At 44.1% G+C, this 25,169-nt stretch overlaps 1 protein-coding gene and 1 non-coding gene across 6 annotated transcripts in view; both read right to left on the bottom strand.

Moving 5' to 3' along the window:
* Palm2akap2 (PALM2 and AKAP2 fusion) overlaps positions 1–25,169 on the bottom strand; it is a 427,758-nt gene that overhangs the window by 171,047 nt on the left and 231,542 nt on the right. For all 5 annotated transcript variants that reach the window (XM_060379949.1, XM_021628068.2, XM_021628073.2 and 2 more), the window contains exons 5-6: positions 16,694–16,808; positions 15,682–15,703 (exon numbers count right to left, since the gene is read on the bottom strand). In XM_060379949.1, the coding sequence (XP_060235932.1) occupies positions 15,682–15,703; positions 16,694–16,808 (137 nt within the window). The remainder of the gene's footprint in view (positions 1–15,681; positions 15,704–16,693; positions 16,809–25,169) is intronic.
* Positions 9,233–9,341, bottom strand: LOC132653251 (U6 spliceosomal RNA). Its single transcript, XR_009591033.1, has one exon. It is a non-coding gene; the product is annotated as a U6 spliceosomal RNA (small nuclear RNA).

The raw sequence follows: 25,169 nt of genomic DNA, 5'->3' as shown, positions 1-25,169 counted from the left end.
ACAGGTATTTATCTCAGTGATTTCTTGATTTTTATAGCATGTGATCACAAAAACAAAATGGGTGTTTACAATGGACCCCAAAGCTTGTTTTTAAAATATTACAATGGAATTGAAAGTTCAGATTTGAATTAAAATATCATCTTGTTAACATAATGATTGACGGTGGCAGGTAGAATATTGAATTATTTCCCAAACTTCCAGTGAAATGTGAACAAAATGATCTGTTAATTTAGCCATTGGTACGAAGCATGGAACAAGCCATTTCCATGCTGCTCTGACAGAATACAAATAACTAATCACTCAGTCTCCATGAGGCTCCTGTATAGTAGACAGAGCAGGGTCTCTGACATTGACTCTGTTGCCTGCTCTTCGATGGTGGGTGGTCTTGGTAAGCCACAGAGGAAGAGGATGCAGGCAGTGCTGATGGGCAGTTCTGGGGTCATTTGGAAGGGGAAGCGGACTCCCCTTTTCTGAGGACGATGGGATGGGGAAGAAGGAAGAGGGAAGGAGGGTGGGACCAGAATGATATGAGGGAGGGGGCTACAAATGGGATATAAAGTGAATACATTGTAAAAAAATAAATAAAAAAAAATAGCTCAAGATGTTTAGAGATGTCCTGTTTTCTGCCCAGAAGACCTTAAAATTGGTCCATTGTTGCTCCTTCCCCACCACTGTGCCATCAGCCTCCTTTAACCTCTGCCTGCTCCTAGAAGAGGAAAATGTTCAGTGGGAGGGAAGGTAAAAGCTGGATGGGGTTCAGACAGAGAGCTGGTGGATGCAGCTGGGAAAGCAGGGAGAAAGGAAAGCAGTTGGTGGGATTTGAGAAGTACCACCGAGTGGAAGGATGAATGAGCCAACGGGCAGGAAAGTAAATCTCAAACTCCTCCTAGAGAATCCATATGATGCTCAACTTTACTTTTCAGCCTCACTCTCTAGGGATTACAGGTGCAGACCTCTGACCTCTGAATTCCTTCTTACTTTGTGTGTCATTTTAAATGTTATTAAGTGTGACACGACACTGGACAGAACCACATGTGAACACAATTTCATCAGGGGCACATATGCATATTTATAAGCACATATTGCACATGGTCAGTTCAATGCTTCTAGAATGGAGCACAGGACATTTTGAGAACGTTATAACTTAGATATGTTGTATCATTAAGTACACTATCCATATGCACTTATTTTCTTCCAGGTAAAAAGTAAGGTTTCAAGAGGAAGCACATACTATTTATTTATTCGTTTGTTTGTTGTGGATCATTGGGGATGTGGTCCCGATTTCTGTCTGCATTTCTCTTTGGTAAAGGGTACCAAGAAGGACCCACAGAGAACCTCTGACTTAATCAAAGGCAATGCTTAGTCCTCCCAGATGGTTACATGGAAATGTTACTGGAAAGCTACACTGGGGGTAAGAATGTTTACCTCAGTGTTTTAAATGAGTGAAATTGTTTTGTTGTTGTTGTTCGTTTGTTTGCTTAGGTTTTGGTTTTCCAAGATAGGGTTTGTTTGTGTAGCTTTGGCTGTCCCAGACTCACTTTGGAGGCCAGGCTGGCCTCAAACTCACAGAGATCCGCCCGCCTCTGCCTCCCTGAGCGTTGGGATTACAGGCATGTGCCACCTTGCCTAGCTTTGCTTTGATTTTTAACATACCAAATTGAATGAGGGTAGCGATGAACTGGTAGGATATGATCGCTTCAGTTTTCATTTCCTTCCTTTTGCTGGTGGTAGGGTTGAACCCATGGCCTTTTGCCTGCTAACTAAGCTTGTGCTCTGTCACTGGGCTACAGATCCAGCCCAAACTTTTTTTTTTTTTGAGACGTCTTGCTACGTAGCCCTATTTGCCGTAAACTGGCCCATCATTTCTCCTCAGCTTCTTGTGTCATGAGATTTTAAGTGTGTGCCACTACACTGGGCAACTTTGGGGGAGTTTTTGTTTTGTTTTAATTGGTTTGTTTCCTAAAGGAGCAGCCATTCTAGAGAACTTGGCCTTTTGCACTCTAGACAAATGTTCTACCATTTGGCTACATGCGTGCTCCTCTTTTTATTTTTTTGAGACACGGTCTCATATGGTCTAGGCTGGCCTCAAACTCACTTTGTAGTCCAGAATGACCTTGAACTCCTGAACCTCCTGATGTACTTCCCAAGTACTGGGATGACAGGTGGGTACCACCCTATTTGGCCCCCCGACTTTTTTACTGTTACTGTGAGATATGGTCTCACTTAGTTGTCCAGGATAGCCTTGAACTCTCAGTCTTTTTGCCTCAGCGTCCCCAGCTTTGGGGTTAAAGGCTGTGCCACCACACCTGACAGCATTTTGTTTTCAAAGTATACAATTTTAAAACACCATGCACCAAGAAATTTATGTCCAATGCCTCTCCCTTCTGGTATGTCTTCATCTCTAGCCACAAAAATGACTTCTACTTGGCCTGACATTTCTTAAGCCTCCTTACATGAAAGGTTTCGGCAGTCTGTGCAGAGATGAGACTCATGGGGAACATGAGGAAAGTGCTTCCTTGGCCATGAGCCACTCAAGGACTACCCACAAGCCCTATGGACATGAGAAGAAGGATCCAACGAAAAGCTTCTCTTGGTTTCCAGGAAAAAGACCTGGTGGGTGGGAGACATGAGATTTAAGACCGTTTCATGAAAGTTTCACTGAGAGGTTGCCTAGAGTCTGTTACACACTTTTAGTGCATAACAGATTCAGTTGTTGCTTTCCAAACTGTGTACACTGACATCAGCAGGAACAGAGCGTGTAAAACAGTTTTATATCTTCCACTATTTCAGTAAGGCAGCTGGGTAGTGTGTCTATTTTACTAACAAAGAATAGGGGCCAATGTGACTCTAAAGGAACACAAACCAGTAGGTGTTTTGGTGCTTTGATTTGGAGCCTTAGTTCTCCCCATACCCAAATGACAGAAACCTTTGTGATGGCCTAGGGCTTTGGAAAGCCCAGAGAGATGGGTCTGAGTAGCAGATAATACTTAGTTCTGGTTCAGACTCATTCCCAGGCTCGTCTTTACCTCTGGCAAACAGAGAGCAACTGTGAGGGTGTAAGCTGCCTAACACAGAGAGCAAGAGCACCTGACACAGGTGAGAGGAGGAGCAGTCAGCAGGACCAGTCCAAACACCCAAGGCTGTGACCCACAAGAGTGGAAAATTCCATCACGGTGCAATCCCTTGATACAGGCTTGAACTCCCTGCTCACTTCCTTTGCCCCACAGATGCCACAGAATCATGGGGATTGGCCAAGGTTCATGTGCAAATAGAAGCATCACATGCCTCACTGTCATTTGTCAGTTTGACAGGTGGTGTTGGAGGAGGCAGAAAGACAGTGAATCTGAACATGCACCCATTTCATACCATCATCGGGCCTTATCATTCCTCATTTACACAGTGTTGGGGCAGCCGGGATTGTTCGTGAGCCAGTGTGTGTGAAGTACACAGGAGAGCATATGCTTGGCTTACTCAGCAAATATACCTACGTGCCATCTTATCCCTCTAGGCACATGGTTATGGACATGCATGTGTGTTCAGACCTTCTCTTGAGGTGGGTCATGTGAAGTTGGCCATTGTGATATCAATAATGAAATGAGGAAATTAATTCTGAGTAGAATTTCCTGCTCATCCGAAAGGTCAATCTTGTACTTCAAACACCAGGAATGAAAAATGTTTCTGATTCAGTTGTTTTCCCAAGAGACCTTACTATTCTGCAGCATAGGAGGATGTTTACAACTAAATAGTTGCATGTAAATAGTTAACTCACTAACTAGCATACACATAAATTAAAAGACAGTTTGCAACAGTTTATCATATTTTATGAGAAAACAGAAGGGGGAAATTCAAAGGTTACTAACATGAAAAAAAAGGGTTAATGTTTATACAAGGACAAAAATACTGATATTCTTGATTTTATTTATTTATTTATTTATTTATTTATTTATTTATGCCATATTCTGCCTGCATGTGTGCCTGCAGGCAAGAAGAGGGCACCAGATCTCACTATAGATGGTTGTGAGCCACCATGTGGTTTCTGGGAACCGAACTCAGGACGTTTGGAGAACAGCCTGTGCTCTTAACCTCTGAGTCATCTCTCCATCCCCAAAGTCCTGACTTTTCAGAGGAGAGATACTGAATCCCATAACAGTGTGACAACTTAACTGGAGAGACAGTTTTCAAAGAGCAGAGACCACCAAGTGCTAGTACGGAACCATCACCCTGAGACTAGACAGTAGAATCTCATTTTTGTTTCAGTTCCAAGTCTCTAGGAAAACTAGGTAATGTTGGAGATGAAATCCAGCTAGATCACAAAGATTCTGTGTATCTGTGGACAAGCTGTAAACGTGTGTTCTGGGTACTGAGACAGTCCTAAGAGCCCGATGACTAAACATGCCCACAGGTGCTGATTTAAGGTTGCTAAGTCCAAGAGATCTCTAATGATGTATGGAACCTCAGTGCCCTGACTCTGGTTACAACCTGTAACATTTTTATTAGTAAAACAGTGAAAACTAGAGTCTGCTTTTTCTAGTTGAGGTGGAAATAAGCTGAGAAGAAGGGTGAGCTTGTGAGGTACTGAATTCACAACCAAAATAGAGCCCAACAACAGCAAAAAGAGTTTTCAAATGGTTAAAACCTTTGATTCAGATCTGCTGCAGAAGCATGAGATACAAACATGAGTGTTTCTGACTTAGAAATGGGAACACACACAAGAGCCCTAGATGTTAAATCATGACGTTATTTCTGCGGTGGTACTGGAAACCCCCAACACTCAGGAGAGATGACTTACCATGAGGAGATGTGAATGGTCATGTCAGATAGACAAAGGGCAGAAAGACACAGAGCTCCTTATTTTCTCTCTTGAGAGTAAGTAATGAAAGCGTTCAGTGGGGGCTGGGGAGACGGCTCAGTTGGTAAAGTAGTAGCTTTGCAAGCATGAGGGCCCAAGTTTGGATCCCCGGCATTAACGTTGAAGTGAGGTGTCCCGGTGGGTGGGTACCTCTGATTCTAGTGCTGAGGAGCTGGAGGCAGAAGGACTTCCAGGGTTTGTTGGTCAGCCAGTCCAGCCGAATCAATTACTACCAGGTTTGGGAAAAAAAACTGTCTCAAAAAATAAGACAGAAAATGATCGGAGAAGACACGTGACTTCAATTTCCAACCTCTATACACACATGCACCCACACCAACAGAAGCATCTGAAGGCCCTTCTATGGGAAACACATGGAAGCAACGGAGGGTGACAGCTGCATGTTTAGTTGGAAGCATCCAGACACAGCCTTGTCACGGAATTGACAACGAGGCTGAGTGGGGTCGCCCGCAAAAACAATGCTGAGGCTTCACTTTGGACAAGGTAGCTGAACAGCTGTGGCTACTGATCCCACAGGCTGTGAGAGAGAATCTTGGTCTATGCCAGAGTATGCCAGAGGGCTCTGAGTATCTTTTTAGAAGACCAGAGACAGAGTGTGTTGTGTTTGGGGGTGTTGGAAGTTTTGTCAAAATAATCAAGAGACAATGTCATAAAGGGTTCCAGCTACAGAATAAGGACCAAAAGGTGGAAGATGAGATAGAAAAATGACAGTCCTATCAGGGGAGGTGTTCTAACAAAACCAACTGGAGAGGGAACGGGCCACTAGGACAGGGCTACGCTCTGATCACCCAGGGCTATGACTGTGGCTTGAGGGCTCCAGGGATTCTGTTTAGATAGGGGCTGGAATACGGCCTCACAATTCCGAAATTCAGTGCTTCTAAGCACATTTCATTTATTCAGAACCCCAAACCTTCTGAACTCCAAACCATCAGACTGTCAGCAATAATACTCAAGAGAGACATTCAAATAGCCTGAGGTTGTACACATTTTCAGAGGACATTCTTAAAGCAAGATGATGGCACTTGGGAGAATTCTGGAGACTGGTGCTGCTGGTGAGCATGTTGCATACTCTGTCAGTCATTGTGAACCTGACAATGACTGTGAGCACCCGCTCCAGAAACAGCCTGGACAAACACTCTGTCAGTCATTGTGAACCTGACAATGGCTGTAAGCACCCGCTCCAGAAACAGCCTGGCAAAACAGCTGACCATATGACATTCGGTAGCTGTGCTTAAATGCAAATAAGTTCTTAGATAATAAATGTGTATGTAACTTTATTTTCTAAAAGGCTCTGAGCACAAACACACTTTTGAAAATATGCTTTCTGTCTGGGTCATTAGCCATGCATGGTCCCTTCAAACTGGACAGCCACCAAGTTGTAGGAGAAGGTGTATTCTTACTTGTTTCTTCAATTGCCTGGGTGCATTGCCATTGAACATACACTTTACATTGCTTGGCCATCAAGGCTGCCCCAATCCTTCTTCCCACCCTTTCTCCCTCCCTCCCTCCTTTCCTCCTTCCCTCCCTCCTTTCCTCCTTCCCTCCCTCCTTTCCTCTTTCCCTCCCTCCCTCCCTCCTTCCCTCCCTCTCTTCATTCTTCCCTCTCTCTCTCCCTTTCTCTTTCTCACTTTACCTTTGAGACAGGGTCTTGGAATTCACTATGTACACCAGGCTATCCTCAAACCCACAGGGATCCTTCTGCCTCTGCCACCAGAGTGCCGGGATTAGGGGTAGGTGCCACCACACCCAACCTCCATTTCTACTTCTTGACATGAATTCATACATCTGTGGGCTGACTGGCCCTTTACTGGGTTCATGCTTCATGACCTTTGAGGAAAAGAACTGAAAAACTTCTTGCCACAAATTGCCAGGATCGACCAGCACCAAGTTTGTAGTAACAGCTAGGAAGACGTGGGACCTTTAAACATATTACCTCAGCTGACCTTAGGTATACACCCCGGGGCACCCAAAACAGTCCCCAGGGTGGGCGCTGGTGAGTCTTCTACAGCATAGCTGCAAGCTTCAGGTTCCAGCCCATCTCTAGATGCGGAACCCATCCTAGCTGTGTCCAGAAGTCACTTGCAACCCCCCACCGGGTTCTAGAATTCTTTAAAAGCAGCATGTAAGGAAGAGTTGAGGGGTGTCTATTAGACACTAAAATTTAGTCAGTGGATATGCCACCTGTGTCAATGACTGGCTTTTGATTTTTCTTTTATTAAAATAAGGAGGAACGTGTTGCTTCAAAAGATATTCAGGGTGACCCATATAAGGTTTACTCTGGTTTAATAGCCCATGATTATCTTGTTTTATTAACTATGTCATTATGAGGCTTATTTTAAACATGAATATACCTCCAGTGTATAAGTCAAAAGCCAGTGTTCATATCTGAATGCACCTGCACTAATTGCAACTCAGGACAATTCATTCTTTCACTCACCTGACCCATCTTACTGAGTAGAGCAAACGAGTCGGTGGAGAGATTTAATGCTTGTGTCCTTCAGTTCTGATCTCTGGGGAGAGCACATTCCGGAGCATGGCTCTTCATATTTTACACTCACAAATACACTCTGTACAAAGTACCACTGTTTGAAACATTAACAAGAAGTGTACATTCTTTAAATTTTTGCCTTCACCCCAAATATCTTCCAATAACTGAGAACTGCAGAAAAGTAAAGACTCAGGGGAACATATTCACATTGTGAGAAGAGCTCAAGTCTCCAAAGAAAAGACTCTTGCAATAGATTCATAATCTTTGAAAAACCCTCTTACCCAGCCTCAATTCCAGCCCTCAACCCAGACTTTCAGGATGTGAAACATCAGCGAGAAAAACAAAACAAACAAACAAACAAAAAAGAAAAAAAACCTAGAGACACCTTAAGAGCAGACATACACACAATGACTACAAATACTAGAAAAATATGTCCCCTTCCCACCAAAGCTGGAGGAACAATGCCCTATGACTTCTTTACAACTTCCTCTTAATGGTCCTCAGTTACCTGTGGGGCCAGCAGCTGCCCCATGTGGCCACTGTCTGTGCCACATCTGAAAGTGGGCTAGGGACAAGCCTCGAGCCTCCCTGTTTGAGGCCATCAGGATGTCCATCTCATAAACCAAGCTCAGAGAAGCACAAGCCCCCTGGACAATCCTGGTGTCATAGCCAAAAGGTCCCTGGACTTACCAGCCACTGTGCTGGCCCCTTCCTGCCCTGGTGCTGGATCTGCGGTAGGTGAACAGATTGGCAGGCCAGGAAGCTGGCTGAGAGGAAGCATAACTAACTGCATCTGGTAGCAGAAAACAGAATACAACAGACACAGTGTTGGGAGGCCCGACAGGCTCACTGACCAGACAGCAGCTTTCCTGCCCTACATAATGGCCCGCAAGATCAGAATCAGCAAACTGGACGTTTGTCCAGTGACTGGAGATCAGCAGAGAAGCTGAGGCAGGAGGGATCCTGGCCAGAAAGCTTAAGCCTTAGGGTTATCTTGTATACGGGAAGAATTATCAGAAAGATGTGGAGTCTAGGACCATAAGTCTAATGGTGGAAAGGAGCAAAAAGTGAGCCACTTAGAGGCATTATGACCTAGGTATAGGTAACCAGACATGAGACACCACACTGAAATTTGCACGGATCAGTATGTGCCCTTTCTCTTCTTACCACACAGAGTTACTCTTTGTTTTCCCTGCAAGGCTGGTGCTGAATGCAGGGCCTTGTATATGCTAGACAAGCTGGATACACTGACACCCTCCAGGAGACAAAAGTAGCAGTGACTACTGCTGCCCCTCTGGGCTGCTCTCACCCATCTGAAACTACCAAATGGGGTCCTCATCCTTTAAAGACCAACTATGTCCCTATTGTCAAAACTATTTCCTGAATTTTTGAAATCATGTTTGAACACTATATTTTAATCCAAAACACCTCTTCTTGACAAAGTGAAGTTTTTTTTGTTGTTGTTGTTGTTGTTTAATGAAAGTGAAGTTTTAAGAAAATAAGTTACTGTGCTTAAAATAGTAGTCTGACTCATTTGCAACCCCTAAATACTAATGAAACTAGTTAGTTTTTGAAGTGGGTATATGGCTAGCATATTACTCTAGTTTTCTTCTGGCAAAAAAATATTTAAATGCATAAATGATTTTTAAAAATTATAAAAGCTACAGCACATGTTTGTGGTCTTGGTTAGATCATTTATTTAGAATCCACGGCCTGATCATTCCCAAACAACTAAATGTAAAGGCCTGCAAGTGTTTGCTCTGATTTTCCCTATTACTTTCCCTATTACTTTCTTTTCCAAATTGTTAGCACTATCATTTGTTTTCTCTCTAATTCCTTTTTCTTTTTCTCACTTATTTATTCACTTTACATCCACCCAAAATATGGAATGCTCAAGAATTTGAGTGTCATCCTTGCGAAGGGGCCATGCCAATTTTCTCAGTATTGTTCCAATTTTAGTATATGTGCTGTCACGGAAGAGAGCACTTCTCTCTAATTCTTTACACTCTCCCAACCATCATCACCACTTTTCTGAACCACAAAGCCAAGGATCTACTTCTGTGTGTCCTCCCAGGCTCAGCCCTGTTTGGAATTGGCTCTGTGCATGGCATTCTACTCATCCTCTGCACCCTACGCATCCTACACATCCTTCACACTCTAAGGGCCTTCCCTCCTCCATGCCACTCTCAGGATAAAGCCATGTCTTCTCGGTTAAGAGTATCTACACTTGCACTACAGCACTGAACTTCTGAATTCTAGTCTAAACACATTTCTTATGACTCTTAGCTGCCTTTCCTTCCTTATTGGATTGAAAAAGCCAATGAAAACAGAGACTACTCCCAGCTCATCACGACTTCCCTGGGGCCCAGTCCCGCTCCAAGTGTGTACTCAGCATATATTGTTAAATAAGTGAACTCATCGTGTGTGTCTCTGCTCTTTAGGTTCTCGGTGTTGTGTAGTAAAGATATAAAGACCATCCATGGAAAGATCTAGAACCTGAAGCAAAGCAGAATGCAAGGTCATGGGGGAAGGAAATTTCTGAGTGAGTTGAAAACCAATCCATTCAGAAGATTTTTAAATGATGTTATCTCCAAAGTAAAATTTCTTCACATATAAAAAATGGGTTTAATATGTTTTTAGCTTAGCCAATCCACTGTGTTTATTGATACACAGAGACTATAAAGTATATTAATCTATATCAAATCAATATCAAATTTTGGAAATAGAGATTTGTGGCTCGCCCATCAACTGTATTATCTAGCTTATGTAGTCCCTGATTTTATCAATAAAATAAATACAAGGAGAGTGGGGGAAAAGTCAAGTATATTGCCTGAACTAGAAACAGAATTTTCTGAGGTATATTCATTCATAAGATCACTTCTTATACACACTAAAGCAAATTCCAGAATTTATCCTATGGTTTTGCTACTTCAGGCCTAGGTTCCAAATAACCCCACCACTATTAGCGCAGCAGCAGAGGAAGCATTGCTGTTCTTGGGTGAACACCTTGACGAGCCCACTAGCCGGTGAGATACAAAGGGGATGAACACTGGCAGGTTCAGAAGAGAAAAAGAAAGCCCTGGAGAGAAACAAAGGAAACTGGGTATCTCTCAGAGAGAAGCAGGAAAGCATTGAAGGAAGATGCTAGAAAGCTGAGTTCTGTATTATGTTACTCCTTTTCATGCCTCATGGTTAAGTCTGATGATCTTGGAACATCACTTATTGGAAGTTGACATAACGACTCCCTGTGTCTTTGCACCGAAGTTCCCACCATCATCTCAGGATCAGCATGCCCCTGACAGAATCTGTACTGCTGCTTGTCTGTAGCTTCTCCACTATGCTGTCGGTGGCTTACTGCCTACATTTCACTCAGGATCCTGGATGGTAGACTTAACTCCTTCCACTTTTGGCGTCCATCGGTCCTTTGCCTATTCTACATCTCATACCTATCCTAATTTTTAAGAATGTATATGTGTGTCTTGAGTGTATACATCGATGCTTCCATAGAGGATAGAATAGGTTGTCAGGTGACCACCTCCGTCACTCTCCATTTATTCCTTTAAGACAAGGTCTCTCCATGAGACAGAAGGCTTGGATTTTCTTGGATAGGCTGGAAGCTAGAAAACCTCAACAATCTTTTTCTATTTTATCACCCCTTGGAGCTGGGATGACAGGGTGGTTATGTTGGGTCTGGGATCTGAATTTTAGTTCTCACGATTGCAGAGCTCATGCTCTTAGCTGCTGAGTCATCTCTCTGGCTCCCTACTGTCCTTTTTCCTATTATGTTGCTTTAGTTCTTGTAGATCTTTTTCTTGCTCCCCCACTTCTTTCTTTTAGCTTCCACACTGGAAAGACCTATAAACAGACAGTAGACTAGGATCAATTCCACTCTATGACAACCAAGCTCACCTATGAGTCTGAACAGTGCAGGGTGTACTGATATTGGACCATTGTTCTTAGGGCAAAGGTGGAATTTCTCTAAGACAATGGACTTTTTCATATCAACCATGTAGGACAAAAAAACAGGACATGATATAGATATGGAATCTTAGCTTTTGGGAGGCTCAGCAGGAGCACTGCCATAAATTCAAGCCAGCCGGGGCTACCTACCGAGTTCCAGGCCAGCCCAAGCTACAGAGAACCAACCTGTCTTACAATAAGAAAAGAGCAGCAATAAAACTTCAGGCAGATAATGGCAGTGCATGCCTGTACTCTCAGTACTCAGAAGGCAAAGGCAGGAGAGTTGCCATAAGCTTGAGGCTGTATGTAGAATGCCAGCCTAGACAGGACTACAGTCTAAGATTAGCTCAAACCATTCCCCAAACCAAATAAAAGAAGAAACAGGACACAAGGACAGGGTGGAAAGAGTGTAGACTTGGGTCAGGTTTGTATTTCCTTCTCTCTCTCTTCAGCTTTGCAGGCACTGGAGCCTGGATGCCGGGCAGGAAAGACAAATGTGAACCCCATTTTGCTGCAGGGAGGGAGCCGAGCAGGCAAACGGTTGTGAAGCAGCCTGGAGGGGAGTCCCTAACAATGGGGCTGAGTAGCCATAGGCATGTGGGATATTTTTCTCTAGCCCTGAGCTTCTATTATTCCTGAACTAAGATGGGAGTTGTATCTCTGCTCTCACTGTGGGGAGGTATGGAAGGAAGGATGCATGTCCCAAACAAGCACAAGGCAGGGCCAGCAGCAGTTTTCAGGGGCTGGTAACATTTTGATAACAGTGGTTCATGAACAGATGAAGCAGCTGTCTAGGACTAGAGCAAGTTAGGAGAAGGAAGATGACTATATCAGACTAGCAGACCTTTTGAGTTTCACTAAAGACATCTCTGGAATGGGACCTCAGCAAGTGTGACTTCTTGCATTCAAACGTGATAAAGGTTCAAGCCATTAGGACCAAGGAAGGCCTCAGAGACTGGTCAAACATATGACTAGTACATTCTGTGTTAAATACAGGGTTGCTAGGGTGAACACTGTAGTAGCTAGAAGCAAAAGCCTCCTACAAACATCAGCTTGTGCCTCTGAAGGATCATGCAGCTCAGGATCTGTCTTATCCTACTCTAGAAGGCTGTCCCTGGACAGATGTAAATGGAAGATGAGAGTACCTTTGTCTAATGTTCACCAGCTACAAGCCAAGGACCACAACTCTTGGAGGGCCAGGGCTACATGACTTCTGCTAGGAGACAAGGGATGGAGAGGGGGACATCAGCGGGGAACTAGAGTAGCCTCCTCAAAGCATCAGGTTCAAACCTTAGGTCGGGTGTGGTGGTGCTCGCCTTTAAGCACTCCAGAGGCAGAGGCAGGTAGATCTTGGTGTGCTTGAGGCCAGCCTGGACTGCATGATGGGTTCCAGGACATACAGGGCTACACAGAATGACTATGTCTTAAAATAACAACATTGTGGGTGTTGGAAAATAAACCCAGGTCCTTTGCAAGAACAGCAAGTGCTTTTAAATACTAAACAATCAATCTCTCCAGCCCATTGAGAGATTGTCTCATGGTGATTGGTGTGGGAAGACCTGCCCATTGTGGGTGGCATCATCTCCTAGGTAGGAGATCCTGGGCTGTGTAAATGAAGAAAGGCGGCTGAGCTTGAATAAGCACGTATGCATTCATTCATTCATTTTTCTCTGCTCCTGACTGTGGATATGATGTGACTAGCTGCTTTGACTTTTTTTTTTTTTACTAAGCTGAGATTGTGAGATAACATAAACTTTTCTTCCCCTAAGCTGAGGTTTTTGGTTCTGGGTATTTTTTTCACAGCAACAGAGATGAAAGTAAAGCACGTATCATAAGCAATTTATACTCAAACAAAAAAAAAAAAAAGAATAAAGGTAGCACATATGCAGGTTGAAGGCTCTGGTAGGTAACAATGTCATTTAAAGACAGGAGGGCCATATTGAAGCTTGATCAGAAAATTGTGATCAAGGATGGAATGAACCATTTTTGATGACCAGGGCTGCAATGTCATTAAACTATCAAACACCAGCAGTATTACCACTTCCTCTAATATGTGTGGGCTCATATGCAGGGAGTGCCCAGTGAAGGGCCATTGTGTATGGTTCTGCAAACACACATACACACACATGCACACACACACATGCACACACACACATGCACACACACACACACCATCCTCCTTCTCCTTGGCACCCATAGGTAGAAGAGGCTGTGATTAACTCTCTGTAGCATCTACACAATTCATATAGTCCAGGCTAGAACAAGAGATTTTGTAATCAGTATCTCTCTGGAACTGAGGGGTTTTTTTTTCCAGTATCATTGTTCTAGAATAATGTCTTACTAAGCTTTAATACCAACAGTTGATCGATTCTAAGAGGGCGTCTCATTAACTTAGAATCTTTGAAACAAAGAATTTGAAGATGGTTTCTCCAAGACCCCCAAGTGAGATGTGTTGGGGGTTTTAGTCTCAGACCATGAAATAACCTAGACATGGATCATATTCTTATTAGCATGTGCCCTTCTTCAGACGTCCTTCTTTGCTAGTAGGTGAAACGGAGGGGTAAGTCATCCAGCCTTAGCTAGAACCATAGAAGTCAGAAATCACAATGTAGGGTGACAGGTACCACCATAGAAATACCTCCTGTGGATCCCTGAAAATCACAGCCTCCTAAGATTGCCTTCTTCATCCACCTTCGGGTTTCTAAAGTCTTCTGTCAGAATGCCTCCTACCTCTATGAATGCTTGGAGGGTGCAGAGAATACAGTAGGAAGGCTGCAGGAGGAAATGAGTGGAGGCTTCCAGGGTGCAAACGAAAGAGAGAGTGGTACCAACTTATAACATGGCTCCATTTGTGCTTGTTAAGAAGTAGACTATGCAGGCACTATGCCAGACACAGCTGGATCCCAGGCAGGACACACAGATCCCTTCCCATCCCTAACTATCAGAGAAATCACCAACGAAGGTCCTGGTTAGAGGAAGGGATAGGAGGAGGGGGAAGGGCATGGCATGAAAGGACAACACCCTTTCTGCAGATGCGAGTATCGGTGGGTCGGTGTTCCCGCCCCAGCCCAGCCAGGCAGTCTCTCCATATCCGTGATCCTGTCAACTCTGTTGCTTTCTGTGCTGTTCTCCCAGATCCCCAAGGCTTCTCCATTCATCTGTGCCCCACCCTCAAGGCATAGAAATGACCCAATCCAGTCACACCCTAGAGGGGCTGGGCTTCTCTCTTAGAAAAGTGGGGTTGGTCCTTTTCTCCCAGAGTTCCTGCTGGTGTGTCCTTGCTACAGGTTATGACAACAGAAGGTTTCCTTTATGTCTTCTCAAAGATCACCTACAAGGGAGCTCAAATCCAGGTCTTTTACTCACTGGGGGTAAAAATCATAATACTTTCTCTGTTGTTTATTTTACCCCCCCCTTTTTTTTTTCACCAGTCAGCACTGTCCTACATATGAAAATCAAGTCTGTGGTCAATCCAAAAGAATTACATTCCATCATATTTTAAAAAACTATCCCCCACTTTTTTTTTTTTTCCCTGAGTGATGTTGGGAAATGTTTTCATGCCAACTCCTCTGACCCCTGATCATCTTCCTGAGCTAGAGGCTGGCTGCATGAAAGCCACAAGAGCAGCAGGTAGCAGCTGATGCTCCCATGAGTCTTTCCATTTCAAAGCCCATCTAGTGAGGACCAAGAGGAAAACAGCAACTTTGAATTTGTAGCTGAGGTCAGGGGACGCTGCCAAGCACAGAGGCATAGTACCAAGTTCATTCTCACAGCCCAGGAAGGCAAGAGGGGACAGAAAGACCCGCCCCTTCCTGTCTGGATGGAATTAGGGAGACTAGAGTCCTGCTCCCACTGTCCAGGGCTTAGGGAGGTCAGATGTCATGGCAGGGAGGGAAATTATGCCTAGCCCGGTTTCCCTGGAAGGGCAGAAAAAACTCTAGTGCTCTGATGATGGAGGGAAGAAAGACAAAGAAAGTGCCAGAGGCCTCAGAAGGTTCCCTAAACATCAAGTCACCTCTGATACAACTTAGTGACTCAGGGTGTTGGTCTGGTTCTTGCAAGGGACTAGCTCTGACTCCAGCGCATTCTTTTGCCAACACTTTTCAAGAAAAGTACAGACAGCAAGTGTTTGGAGGAGGCCATGGGAAGGAGGGCTGGCCAGTGTGCTAATAGAAGTACCAAGTCAAAAAGCAGAAGCAATAAAGATGATAACGTGGGCCCCTGCCAGTTAGGCTGCTGCCCCTTGCCCCGGATGCTCTTAGGAAGTGTCACTTCACGTCTGCCTCCTGGTGAGTCTGTCTGAATGAGAACTACTCAGCGGACCAGGTGGAAAGCATCCTGTACAGCCAGGGCAGAGTGGACTTACCTCCATCAGCAGTGGAGAAGCTCTGTGGAGACAAAAGCAGGGCAGAGCGTCACTGTGTGTGTGCCTCATGTGTCCCATCCCCATCCCCCAAACACAGACCCGGAACTTGGCCAGCAGCAGGCAAGACCCAAGCTTGTTTTTCTTCTGGGATCAGCTAAGGATTTTACATTCTCAGCTTACATGGAATGTCAATCAATTTGAGAGAGCGTTTCAATCCTCCAGCAACCATTCTGAGTTGTGTTGGAGATACAATGTTCTAATCCCATCTTTAATTTTATACAGGTTTTGTTTGTTTGTTTATTTGTTTTTATCACTGAGACAGGAGACAGAAAATGGGGTCCTGGGAAATTCAGAGCCTCAAGGCCTCTCATAGAATCATTTGTGTTTACAGAAAGGGATCCCATGAATTATATCATTTGTATTGGGATTCCTGCCAATACAAATTGCTACAGTGTTGCTTCTAGACCTTTCAAAAAGGAAAGACTCGACAGGCAGATTGTAATTCAAGCCACAAGAGGCCATCAAATGTGCTTAATAGGAACTGGATTTACAATTCTGGTGCCTAATCTGAAGACTTTTCAGACATTGGGGAGGCATGGGGTGTAGACAGCAGCAAATAAATGGGATTAATTTAACAGACTTGTCTCCGTGCCTCCCAGTGAGAATAGGCCATCCTGCTGCAGGGATGACACCTGTTCCTGCCACTTTTGCCTTCTTTTCAGAGTGTATCGCTCAGACTTCTCCAGATAATGTCCAGCCCAGTGGTCCTCAACCTGTGGGTCACAACCCCTTGGTGAGCGACATATCAGATATGCTGCATATCAAATATTTACTCTATGATTCATAACAGCAGCAAAATTACAGTTGTGAAGTAGCAACAAAATAGTTTTATGGTTGGGATCACCACAACATGAGGAGCTGAATTAAAGGGTCGCAGCATTAGGAAGGCTTTCTCTAGGGACTGCCCCCTGATTTGGTTTAAAGAAAACCAGCTTTTTTTTTTTTTCTTCACCTTCTGCAAGTCCTTGAAGGATTTCTCTGTCTCCTTCAGCTTCTCGAGGATGATCTGCTCTTTGGCAGATATCTGGGACTCCTCACTTTCGAGCACTTGTATTTCCTGCTCCAGCCTGAAAGACACATAAACAGAGCACAAGATGTTTCTTGTCCTGGCATCCACTGGCCAAGATAGCAGCCGTACCTTCCATTGTTCACTACACTGAGAAACCAGGACCAGATCTTTCCATTACGGAGTATCCTGTACATGCGACTTTGTTGCCGGGAATACCCTGATCAGAGAAAAACATCCTGGGCTGCCTCCCTTGCTTCATGGCCACCGTTCTGCGGCACACAGCCCTGCTGATGTGTGTATCTCTTATTGAGAGGTAGGTTATGTTCACACAGCTCAGAACATACGATTGGAGGGAAACAGGTTCACATTCGTCTGGCTATTTCAGAATAATGTCTATTTTCTTAGGATAGTCAAAGGGCAAAGGACAAAAGGCAAAGAGCAAAAGGCCAGTGTTCCTCAAGGAAGAAGTGGCTGTGGTCAGATGCCTGGAGTTGCTGTCTCCCTCAGTGACCTCTAGTGCCAAATAGAGACACAATGGATGGAACAGATGCAGTTGCCACCAAGCTTCTGGATAGTTTCTTGGTTGCTACAACTATGCTGTATGCTTTCAAGAAGGAAACTTTTAGCACTGCCAAGAGACCAAGACTATTTCAAAAGAGTAGTTATGGCTGTGACTTAAGGGCAAAACTCAGTGTCTGTATTCTTCTAGTATAATAGCCAGAATACACATTAGTTTATGTTGAGCACCGTTTGAAGAACTAATTCACATGGTGTGATGGTTATTCTTAGTTGTCAGCTTGACTACATCTGGAATGAGCTACAATCCTGAAATGGAGACACATCTGCAAGAGATTATTTTTGTTCCATTTGAAGTGGGTGAATCTGCTTCTATCCTGGATCTTTGAGGCAGGAAGACACACCTTAAATCTGGGCCATACCTTCTTCTGGGAGTCCAAATAAGGACTTAGAAGAAGAAAGCTTTTGCCCTTTGCCTGTTTTGCTCTCACCTTGCTAGCACAACCATTCCTTCACTGGCATTAGAGCCTACTTCTTTGGGACTCTAGCACATACTGAAAGACCAGCTGGGAGATCCAGCCCTGTGGATTGAGTAACTATTGAATTCTTATGTGGACAGAGTGACTAATGAGCAACACAGTCAGCAACTGTTGGGTTAGCCTATAAGCCATTCCAATAAATCACACACATATATATGATAAATATATATATATATATATATATATATATATGAATGGTTTACCTGAGTTCTGTTACCCTAGATAACCTTGACTAGTACACACGGGCTATTTCAGTTAACCTTTCCCAATAACTCTATGAGTAAGGAACCCCATTGTGATCATCAAGGCCTGGTATGGTTTAGTACCTGTTGCAGAGCTTTGACATAAGAACTCAAGCTAGGAGGCTCCCACTCCATCCCTACTCCCGACCACTGTCCTAGCTCTTACTGCATTGGCTCCACAAGGTCTCACATTCCTTGCTAAAAAAACATTGCATATTTTGGGATACAGGGCCAGTATTGTACCCAGCCAGGTCATTGTGGATTATGCAGAAATTTATGTCTTTGGCCTAAAAGACTCCACACTCTGGTCCTCTTGAATTCTTTGGTCTGAACTTGTAGTTCATTCACTCATCCATTTTTGCTGCTAGCCATTGTTCTTGGCCATCATGAAAGCTCAGCTGCCACTGATGCCTGACTAGGTGATCTCCCTTGCTCTCCTCCTCTCTCATTGTCTCAACTCTCCTAGGAACTGGCTACCACTTAAAATGCGGAATTCTGAAATTTCTGAGAGGCAAGGGACATCAAGACACAAGCAGAAACTGATTAGGTGAGACTGCGCCATCCTCGGCCTTTTTTCCCTGGATGTAAGAGATGTTCTGCCCTCCAGTGAGCACAGAGTCAGACACACTCATCTGTCTACTCAGTAGAAGTGGGAGTCATGTGACTTACAGAGCCCCAAAGCATGCAATATTCCCTTACAACCTGACCCCCCACCCCAATGTTACTGTCAGGCCCAGTTCCCTTTGTGCTTAGCTCACATGGAGGATCTCTGTTTGCTCTGATGTGCTACATTTCTCTCTTCTCCAGGAAACTCAGCACACACCTAGAACCATTCGTGAGGTCTCTTTAGGTTCCCCTGTCCCTTCACTTTCCAGACAGTCACATGTTGGAGTGATTTTCCACTGCAGCTTCTATTATTTTCTTTCTGTTGTTCTGTTTGTTCTAAGACAGGGCCTCAGGGATGCGAGACTCACTTCAAACTCCTTCTGACTCTGCCTCCTGAGAGGCAGATTACAGGCACATACTGCTATGTCTGGTTATTGTGACTAGAACACAAGCCTTCACATATGCTATGTAAGTACTCTACCAACTAAGTGACATCTTTAGCCCCACCTCTGAATCTTTTTTAACCCATTACTGTTACTTGTCAGCATTCTCGTCAAGTCTAATTAATGTATGCGATAGCAGCAGCCTTCTATTGAGGTGATTTGCCTCCTGGAGGAAGCTACAGTTATTATTTGTAACTCAAGGGATGAGCACTGGCATTGTTGACATCTGGCAAGTGGAGGCCAGGAAGGCTAATGAGCACCCTACAATGCACAAAACAGTCCCTGCAGAGAAGGACAACCTGGCCCACAAATAGCAACAGGCATTATTAATTTTCCCACCTGGACTAAGAATTCATCAAGGTGGGGAGGAACACACATTCTCAGTATACAGACATTCAACGAATAATACAAAAGCTGAACCTGGTTGCACAAAGGCTATGAGATGAGACAATCAGAATCCTTGAGAGCGGAGAAATTCTCCTGCAAGATTGACTAGGGAGGCTGTGTGTGGGCTGAATGTTAAATAGAGTCCAAAGGAGAGGGGCTGAGTGATACAGAGCTATGAACGCAGATGTAAAACTCTTTTGCTGCCCCAAATGTTCAGCAAAATCTTCTGCATGCATATACCTCTGTGAATTATTCTAGGGGGAAATCGATGAAAAAGTCATGAGAGCAGACTAGGAGCAACAGCCACAGGACAGCCAAAGTGGCCTGTAAATTGAAACAGTGCAATTTCTGGCCAGAGATGTCTCAGGCAGGGTGCATGAAGCTAGCGGCCAGGTGAGTTTCGAGACCTCAAAAGATCTCAAAGGAGAGTATCTCAGCAGGTGCCTAGGATATTATCCTCTAAAGCAGTCCCTCCCTCGGGAACTGCAGAGACAGCTCAGGGGTTACGAGCATTTTCTGCTCTTTCTTTCAGAGGACCTGAGTTAGAGTACCAGTACCCCTAAGTCAGTCAGGTGGTTCACAACTGCCTGTAACTCTAGCTCCAGGGAATCTGATGCCCTCTTCTGTACTCCATAAACACCGTACATACACATGGACACACTCACACGTTGTATATTCACATACACACATACACACACACACACACACACATATCCCTCCCTCTCACCTTTGTCTCCCTGGGAATAACTACTACTTCCCTGGACCACCAATGTTGATCTTGGCCACGGCTATGCTTTCCTGTCCCTTTACTTAGGATCTAGCCATGTGACATGTCCTGGACAATGGAATTAGAGCAAACAAGACAAAAGCACAAACAGAGGCTTGGTAGGTTTGCATTGGGTTTATCTCCTTGCATCTCTTGGCTAGAGCCGAGAGAAGACCAGGTAACCTTGGCTTCAGAACAGATCTGAGTTTTGCACATGGTTAGAAGACATGCCCAATCAATGACATACTGTAACACAGAGCCACTCAGCAGAATCCAGCTTACAAAAGCATCAGAAAGAACAGATAACTTTAAATTTAGGTCAATGAGTTTGAGGGAGGTTTTTTGTTTGTTTGTTTTTGTTTTTGTGTCTGTTTGAGACAGTCTCTTTATGCCTCTGATTGACAGAGACCTGCCTGCCTTTGTCTTTGACCCTGCTCCTGGCTCTATCTGGGATTAAAAGCTTGAACACCATGCCCTGCCTTTTATTTTGTTTTGATAGGGTCTTGCTACTGTAGCCCTGGCCTTGAATTTATAATCCTCCTCTGAGTGCTGCGATTCCAGGTGGACGGAATTTGTTACATAGCACTATTGTAGTGACAACTGAGATTGGTCAAATATATGTGTGCATGTGATTATAGATATTTATATATCTATATATCTAATATATCTATTATACCTCTATAGCATATATCTTAATTATATTTGATATATCTGCACACAGACATATATGTACTCATAAATTAGGTATATATTTATCTATCTAATACTGTCTAAGGCAGAAAGATTACAAAGGGCTTAAGCTATCCCCAAATCTGAATGGAAGTGGGTTACCCTTTAATGAAGATTAAAACTGAAAAAAAAAAAAATAGAAAAATGTCAGTCACTGGGCAATAGAGTTACAGATTATTTTATTTTTTTTCTTTTTTATGAGTTTCAATATCTGCTCAGTTTTTAAAATTGTATGGTTGGGCATGTGCTGGCTCAGTGTTAGACTGCTTGCCTAGCATATGAAAAGTCCTGGCTTTGATTCCCCAGCCAGATAGCTCAGCATGTAAAGGTGCTTGTCTCTAAGTCTGGTAAACTGAGTTTGAGCCTTGGCATCCACAGAGTAGGAGGAAAGAATCGACTTCTGCAAGTTGTCCTCTGCCTTTCATGTATGCATTGTGACACACATGTTTCCACTCCCCAAGAAACACACACAAAGTAAATAAATAAAACTGTAATAAAAATATCACCTATTCCTTATCTAACGAGATACTCTGATAGACAGACAATCAATCACCTTTAAAATGCCTCCTCAGAGCAACAGAACCAAAAAATTTGAGCACAGGGTCTTTCCTGGGACTGATACTCCAACCAAGGGCTATGCATGGAGATAACCTAAGACCCTTGCACAGATGTAGCCCATGGCAGTTCAGTATCCAAGTGGTTCCATCGTAATAGGAACAGGGACTGTCTCTGACATGAACTGATTGGCCTGCTCTTTAATTACCTCCCTCTGAGGGGGAAGCAGCATTACCAGGCCACAGAAGAAGACAATGCAGCCATTCCTGATGAGACCTAATTGACTAGGATCAGAAGGAAGGAAAAGAAGACCTTCCCTATCAGTGGACTTGGGGAGGTATATGCATGCAGAGGGTGGAGGAAGGAAGGGATTGGGACAGGAGGGAGGGAACCACAGGAGGGATACAAAGTTAATAAAGTATAATTAGTAAAGAATTTTAAAAAAGGCAAAAAAAAAATGCCTCCTGAGACCTCATGCTGAGCAGGAAGCTCCTCACTGGCTGTGGGATAAGCAGGGACCAGGGCCTCGGCTTTTTGGTGTCAAGTCAAGGAAGGGGTCAAATACTGCTCTCAAACAGCTATGTAAATATAAAACTGACATTTACTGAGCATGTTTGGCTGACAGTGGAAGCAGACACTTCAAGGGATTATAAAATAAACCAAAGTTGTGTTAAATATGGCTGACATGAACACACACACACACACACACACACACACACACACACAAAACCTACAGGAAGGCATGTCCCTACGGAGCTTCCTTCCAGTGAAGCTGCCCCAGGGAACTGAGAATTCTCTGTGACCCCATGACCACAGCCTGGCTTGTGTCTCCACTGCCTACTCTGTTCTTTTGGTTTCAGAGAGCTCAACTGTATGGTTCAGATGCTAAAGATTTGGGTCAGATACCTGTGCTGTTGTGTAACTGAGAAGGAAGGGAAGGCAGAGGAGAGAAACAATGAAACCAAACCTTTTGATACTGAGTTTTACCCCAAATGGAATGACTGGAGAGAAGGGAAGTCTATGTAAGTCCAAGAAAGCCAGGTCTAAGAAGCCAAGCTTCCTTACAAAATATCTGAGGCTTTGGGCACTGGATGGCCAGGCCACCACCTTGCTCATACAGACCTGAGTCTCAGGGCTGGAGAACATCTCAAAAAAAGTGTCTTGGAGTTAAACATGTGGCTGTTTTGTAGTTTCATGACTGAAACCTAAGTTGGACTCTGGGTGCCAAGTAGATATTGCTGTGCTAAAAATAACAAATGGGCAGAAAGTGTAATTTATACACAAGGTTAACCAAGGCTCGACAGGCTATAGTAGGTACAGAACACCTCTGACTGACCTGCTTTGTTCCTTCTGAGCACAGACTGTAAAAGTCTGTAAGAATACAACACAGCTGTGGAGAGCTGACACAGGAGTCACAGCTAACGGGCCTTATAAAAACGTATCCAGCCCTCCTGAGCATCCTTGTGGAAGAGCACAAAGGACCTCTGACTCTATAAAGTACATCCATCATCCCCCGTTTGGCATTCACTCGTGCATTCATCTATCTATGGTTATGCAAACACTTTTTCTGTTTGAGGCAATGTGTTGAGCACCAGGGACAGGAAGATAAACCAAGCACAGAGTCTGCTGTGAAAGGTCTTGGTCAGCTCATGAGATTTACCCACATAAACTCACACATTAAAGCCTGAAAGGGCAACAGGAGGGTAAAGAATGGTGTGTGGTGCCTGTGTGTGGTAAACCCCAAGTTGTCCACCCAGCCTCATGTGATGAGAGCAATGAGCCTAGATGAAATGCTCATACCTCAGCTTCCACTTAGATAAGGCCAGCCATGGAGCATGGGTGGACACTGTGTGCATAAGAGTGTGTGTGTGTGTGTGTGTGTGTGTGTGTGTGTGTGTGTGTTGGGGAGAGGGTAGAAACTTCCAGAAAAGCTCTGGAAGAGCAGAAGGAGAGAATGATGTTTTCAGTGGTTCAGACCTCAACTTTGCTGTCTTTCTTACAGGTCTCTCGTGGGAGAGTGTCATCGCAGCTCCTCCCAGTTACTTCCAGCTGTACACCTGCTACAAGCCCAATGGTTTTCAATAGAGATCCATTAGCTTCCACCTCCACAGGCCAAACATCCCACATGGGGGGCAAAGATCAAAATGTTTGTCGAGGTTGTGTTCCCTTCTAGAGGTATAGGAGAGCATCCATTTCCCCCCTCTTTTTCCAGATCCTTCAGACCATCTGCATTTCTTTATTCATAGACTCTGCTTCCATCTTTGAAGTGCACGGCTCAGCTCTCTGACCATTTTTCTGGCATCAGCTCACCTCTGCTTCTATTACTGCCTCTTGCTCTACTTGATATGGTTTGAAGAGTGTGCCCCAAACTTCAGTGAATGTGCTTGGTCCTCACTGTGGCAATATTAAGAGAGCAAAAATTAAAAAAAAATTGGATCCTTCTAGAAGGCATCAGTCACTGAGGGAGCTAGCCTTTCAAAGGGGTTGATGGAGTTCTCAAGGGAGCCCATGTAGTTTCTGCAGAATGTTTTTGTAGAAACAGTGAGTCTGGCTCTTGAATCCTTATTTCCTGTCCCATCAAGTGGGTTCTTCCCACGTCCACTCACTCTCATTATCATGCCAAGAAATAGACAAGGGGTACTTACCAGAAGCCAGACTAATGGGTTCTAACCTTTGACTTTGAGCCTCTGAAACTGAGTTAAACTCATTTCTTTTCTTTCTAAAGGGCCTGTGCTATTTTCTCATAGCAGCACAAAACAGACACACACCTTTTTTCTTCCCTGCCATGTTACTTAACACGGTCATAGATTCAGAGGTCAAGATGAGAACATCTTTGCAGGTTCACTGTTCTGTTGGCCCTAGAGGATATGGAGCTAGAGGAGCACTCAGCTAGTGCCCATAGAGGCAAGAATGTGATAAGGACAGCTGAGTGTAGAAAGCCAGAAGCAGCCTTGCACCCAGAACCCATAATGGAACACCCACACCACCTCTAGATTGCTGGCTTCCAGGTTTCATGTTATGAGTTGAAGCCACTGTTATGACCATAGCAGAATGCAATTGCCTCCTGATAGAAGATGGGAAGAAAACTTGGTTGGGTAGACCATACATTAGCTAAGCTCTGAAGGGTGTAAAAGAGATACAAACATGCTAGACAGAGAACATATGTCAGAATATTCTCCCTTCCTACTCACTCAGTGGCCTGTGGCATTGCATGGCCTTTTCTGCCAGACCAGGCCCCCTTTAGTTGCATGATTCAGCATGGTGCTTCAGAGAGGCCCCAACATTTCTGTCCACATCTCCCTGTGCTCTTCTGTTGCTTTTTCCCTTACCCCAGAATACCTGGATTTCAAGAATATTCTGACAGTCAACCTTATTTCAAGATGCAAACAAAGAGAGGAGATGAAAAATGCTGGGTAATATGGACACTCAGTGCTGCTTCACATGATCCTCTGCTACATTTTTGTCCTCTGACCTACAGAAGCCAATACATGTTTCCTTTTTCTGATTGTCTTTTCATTGAATCTAAAAGAGAACAATCTTATTAAAAACTTGGTGTAGTTTTTGCTCCTCTTGGGGCAGGAGAGATGGCTTGATACTTAGGAACCCATTTCCAAGGATCTGAGTTTTGTTCCCAGG

This window comes from Meriones unguiculatus, chromosome 3, assembly GCF_030254825.1.
Source record: "Meriones unguiculatus strain TT.TT164.6M chromosome 3, Bangor_MerUng_6.1, whole genome shotgun sequence".
NCBI lineage: Eukaryota > Metazoa > Chordata > Mammalia > Rodentia > Muridae > Meriones > Meriones unguiculatus.
This window is presented reverse-complemented; position numbering and strand designations above follow the sequence as displayed.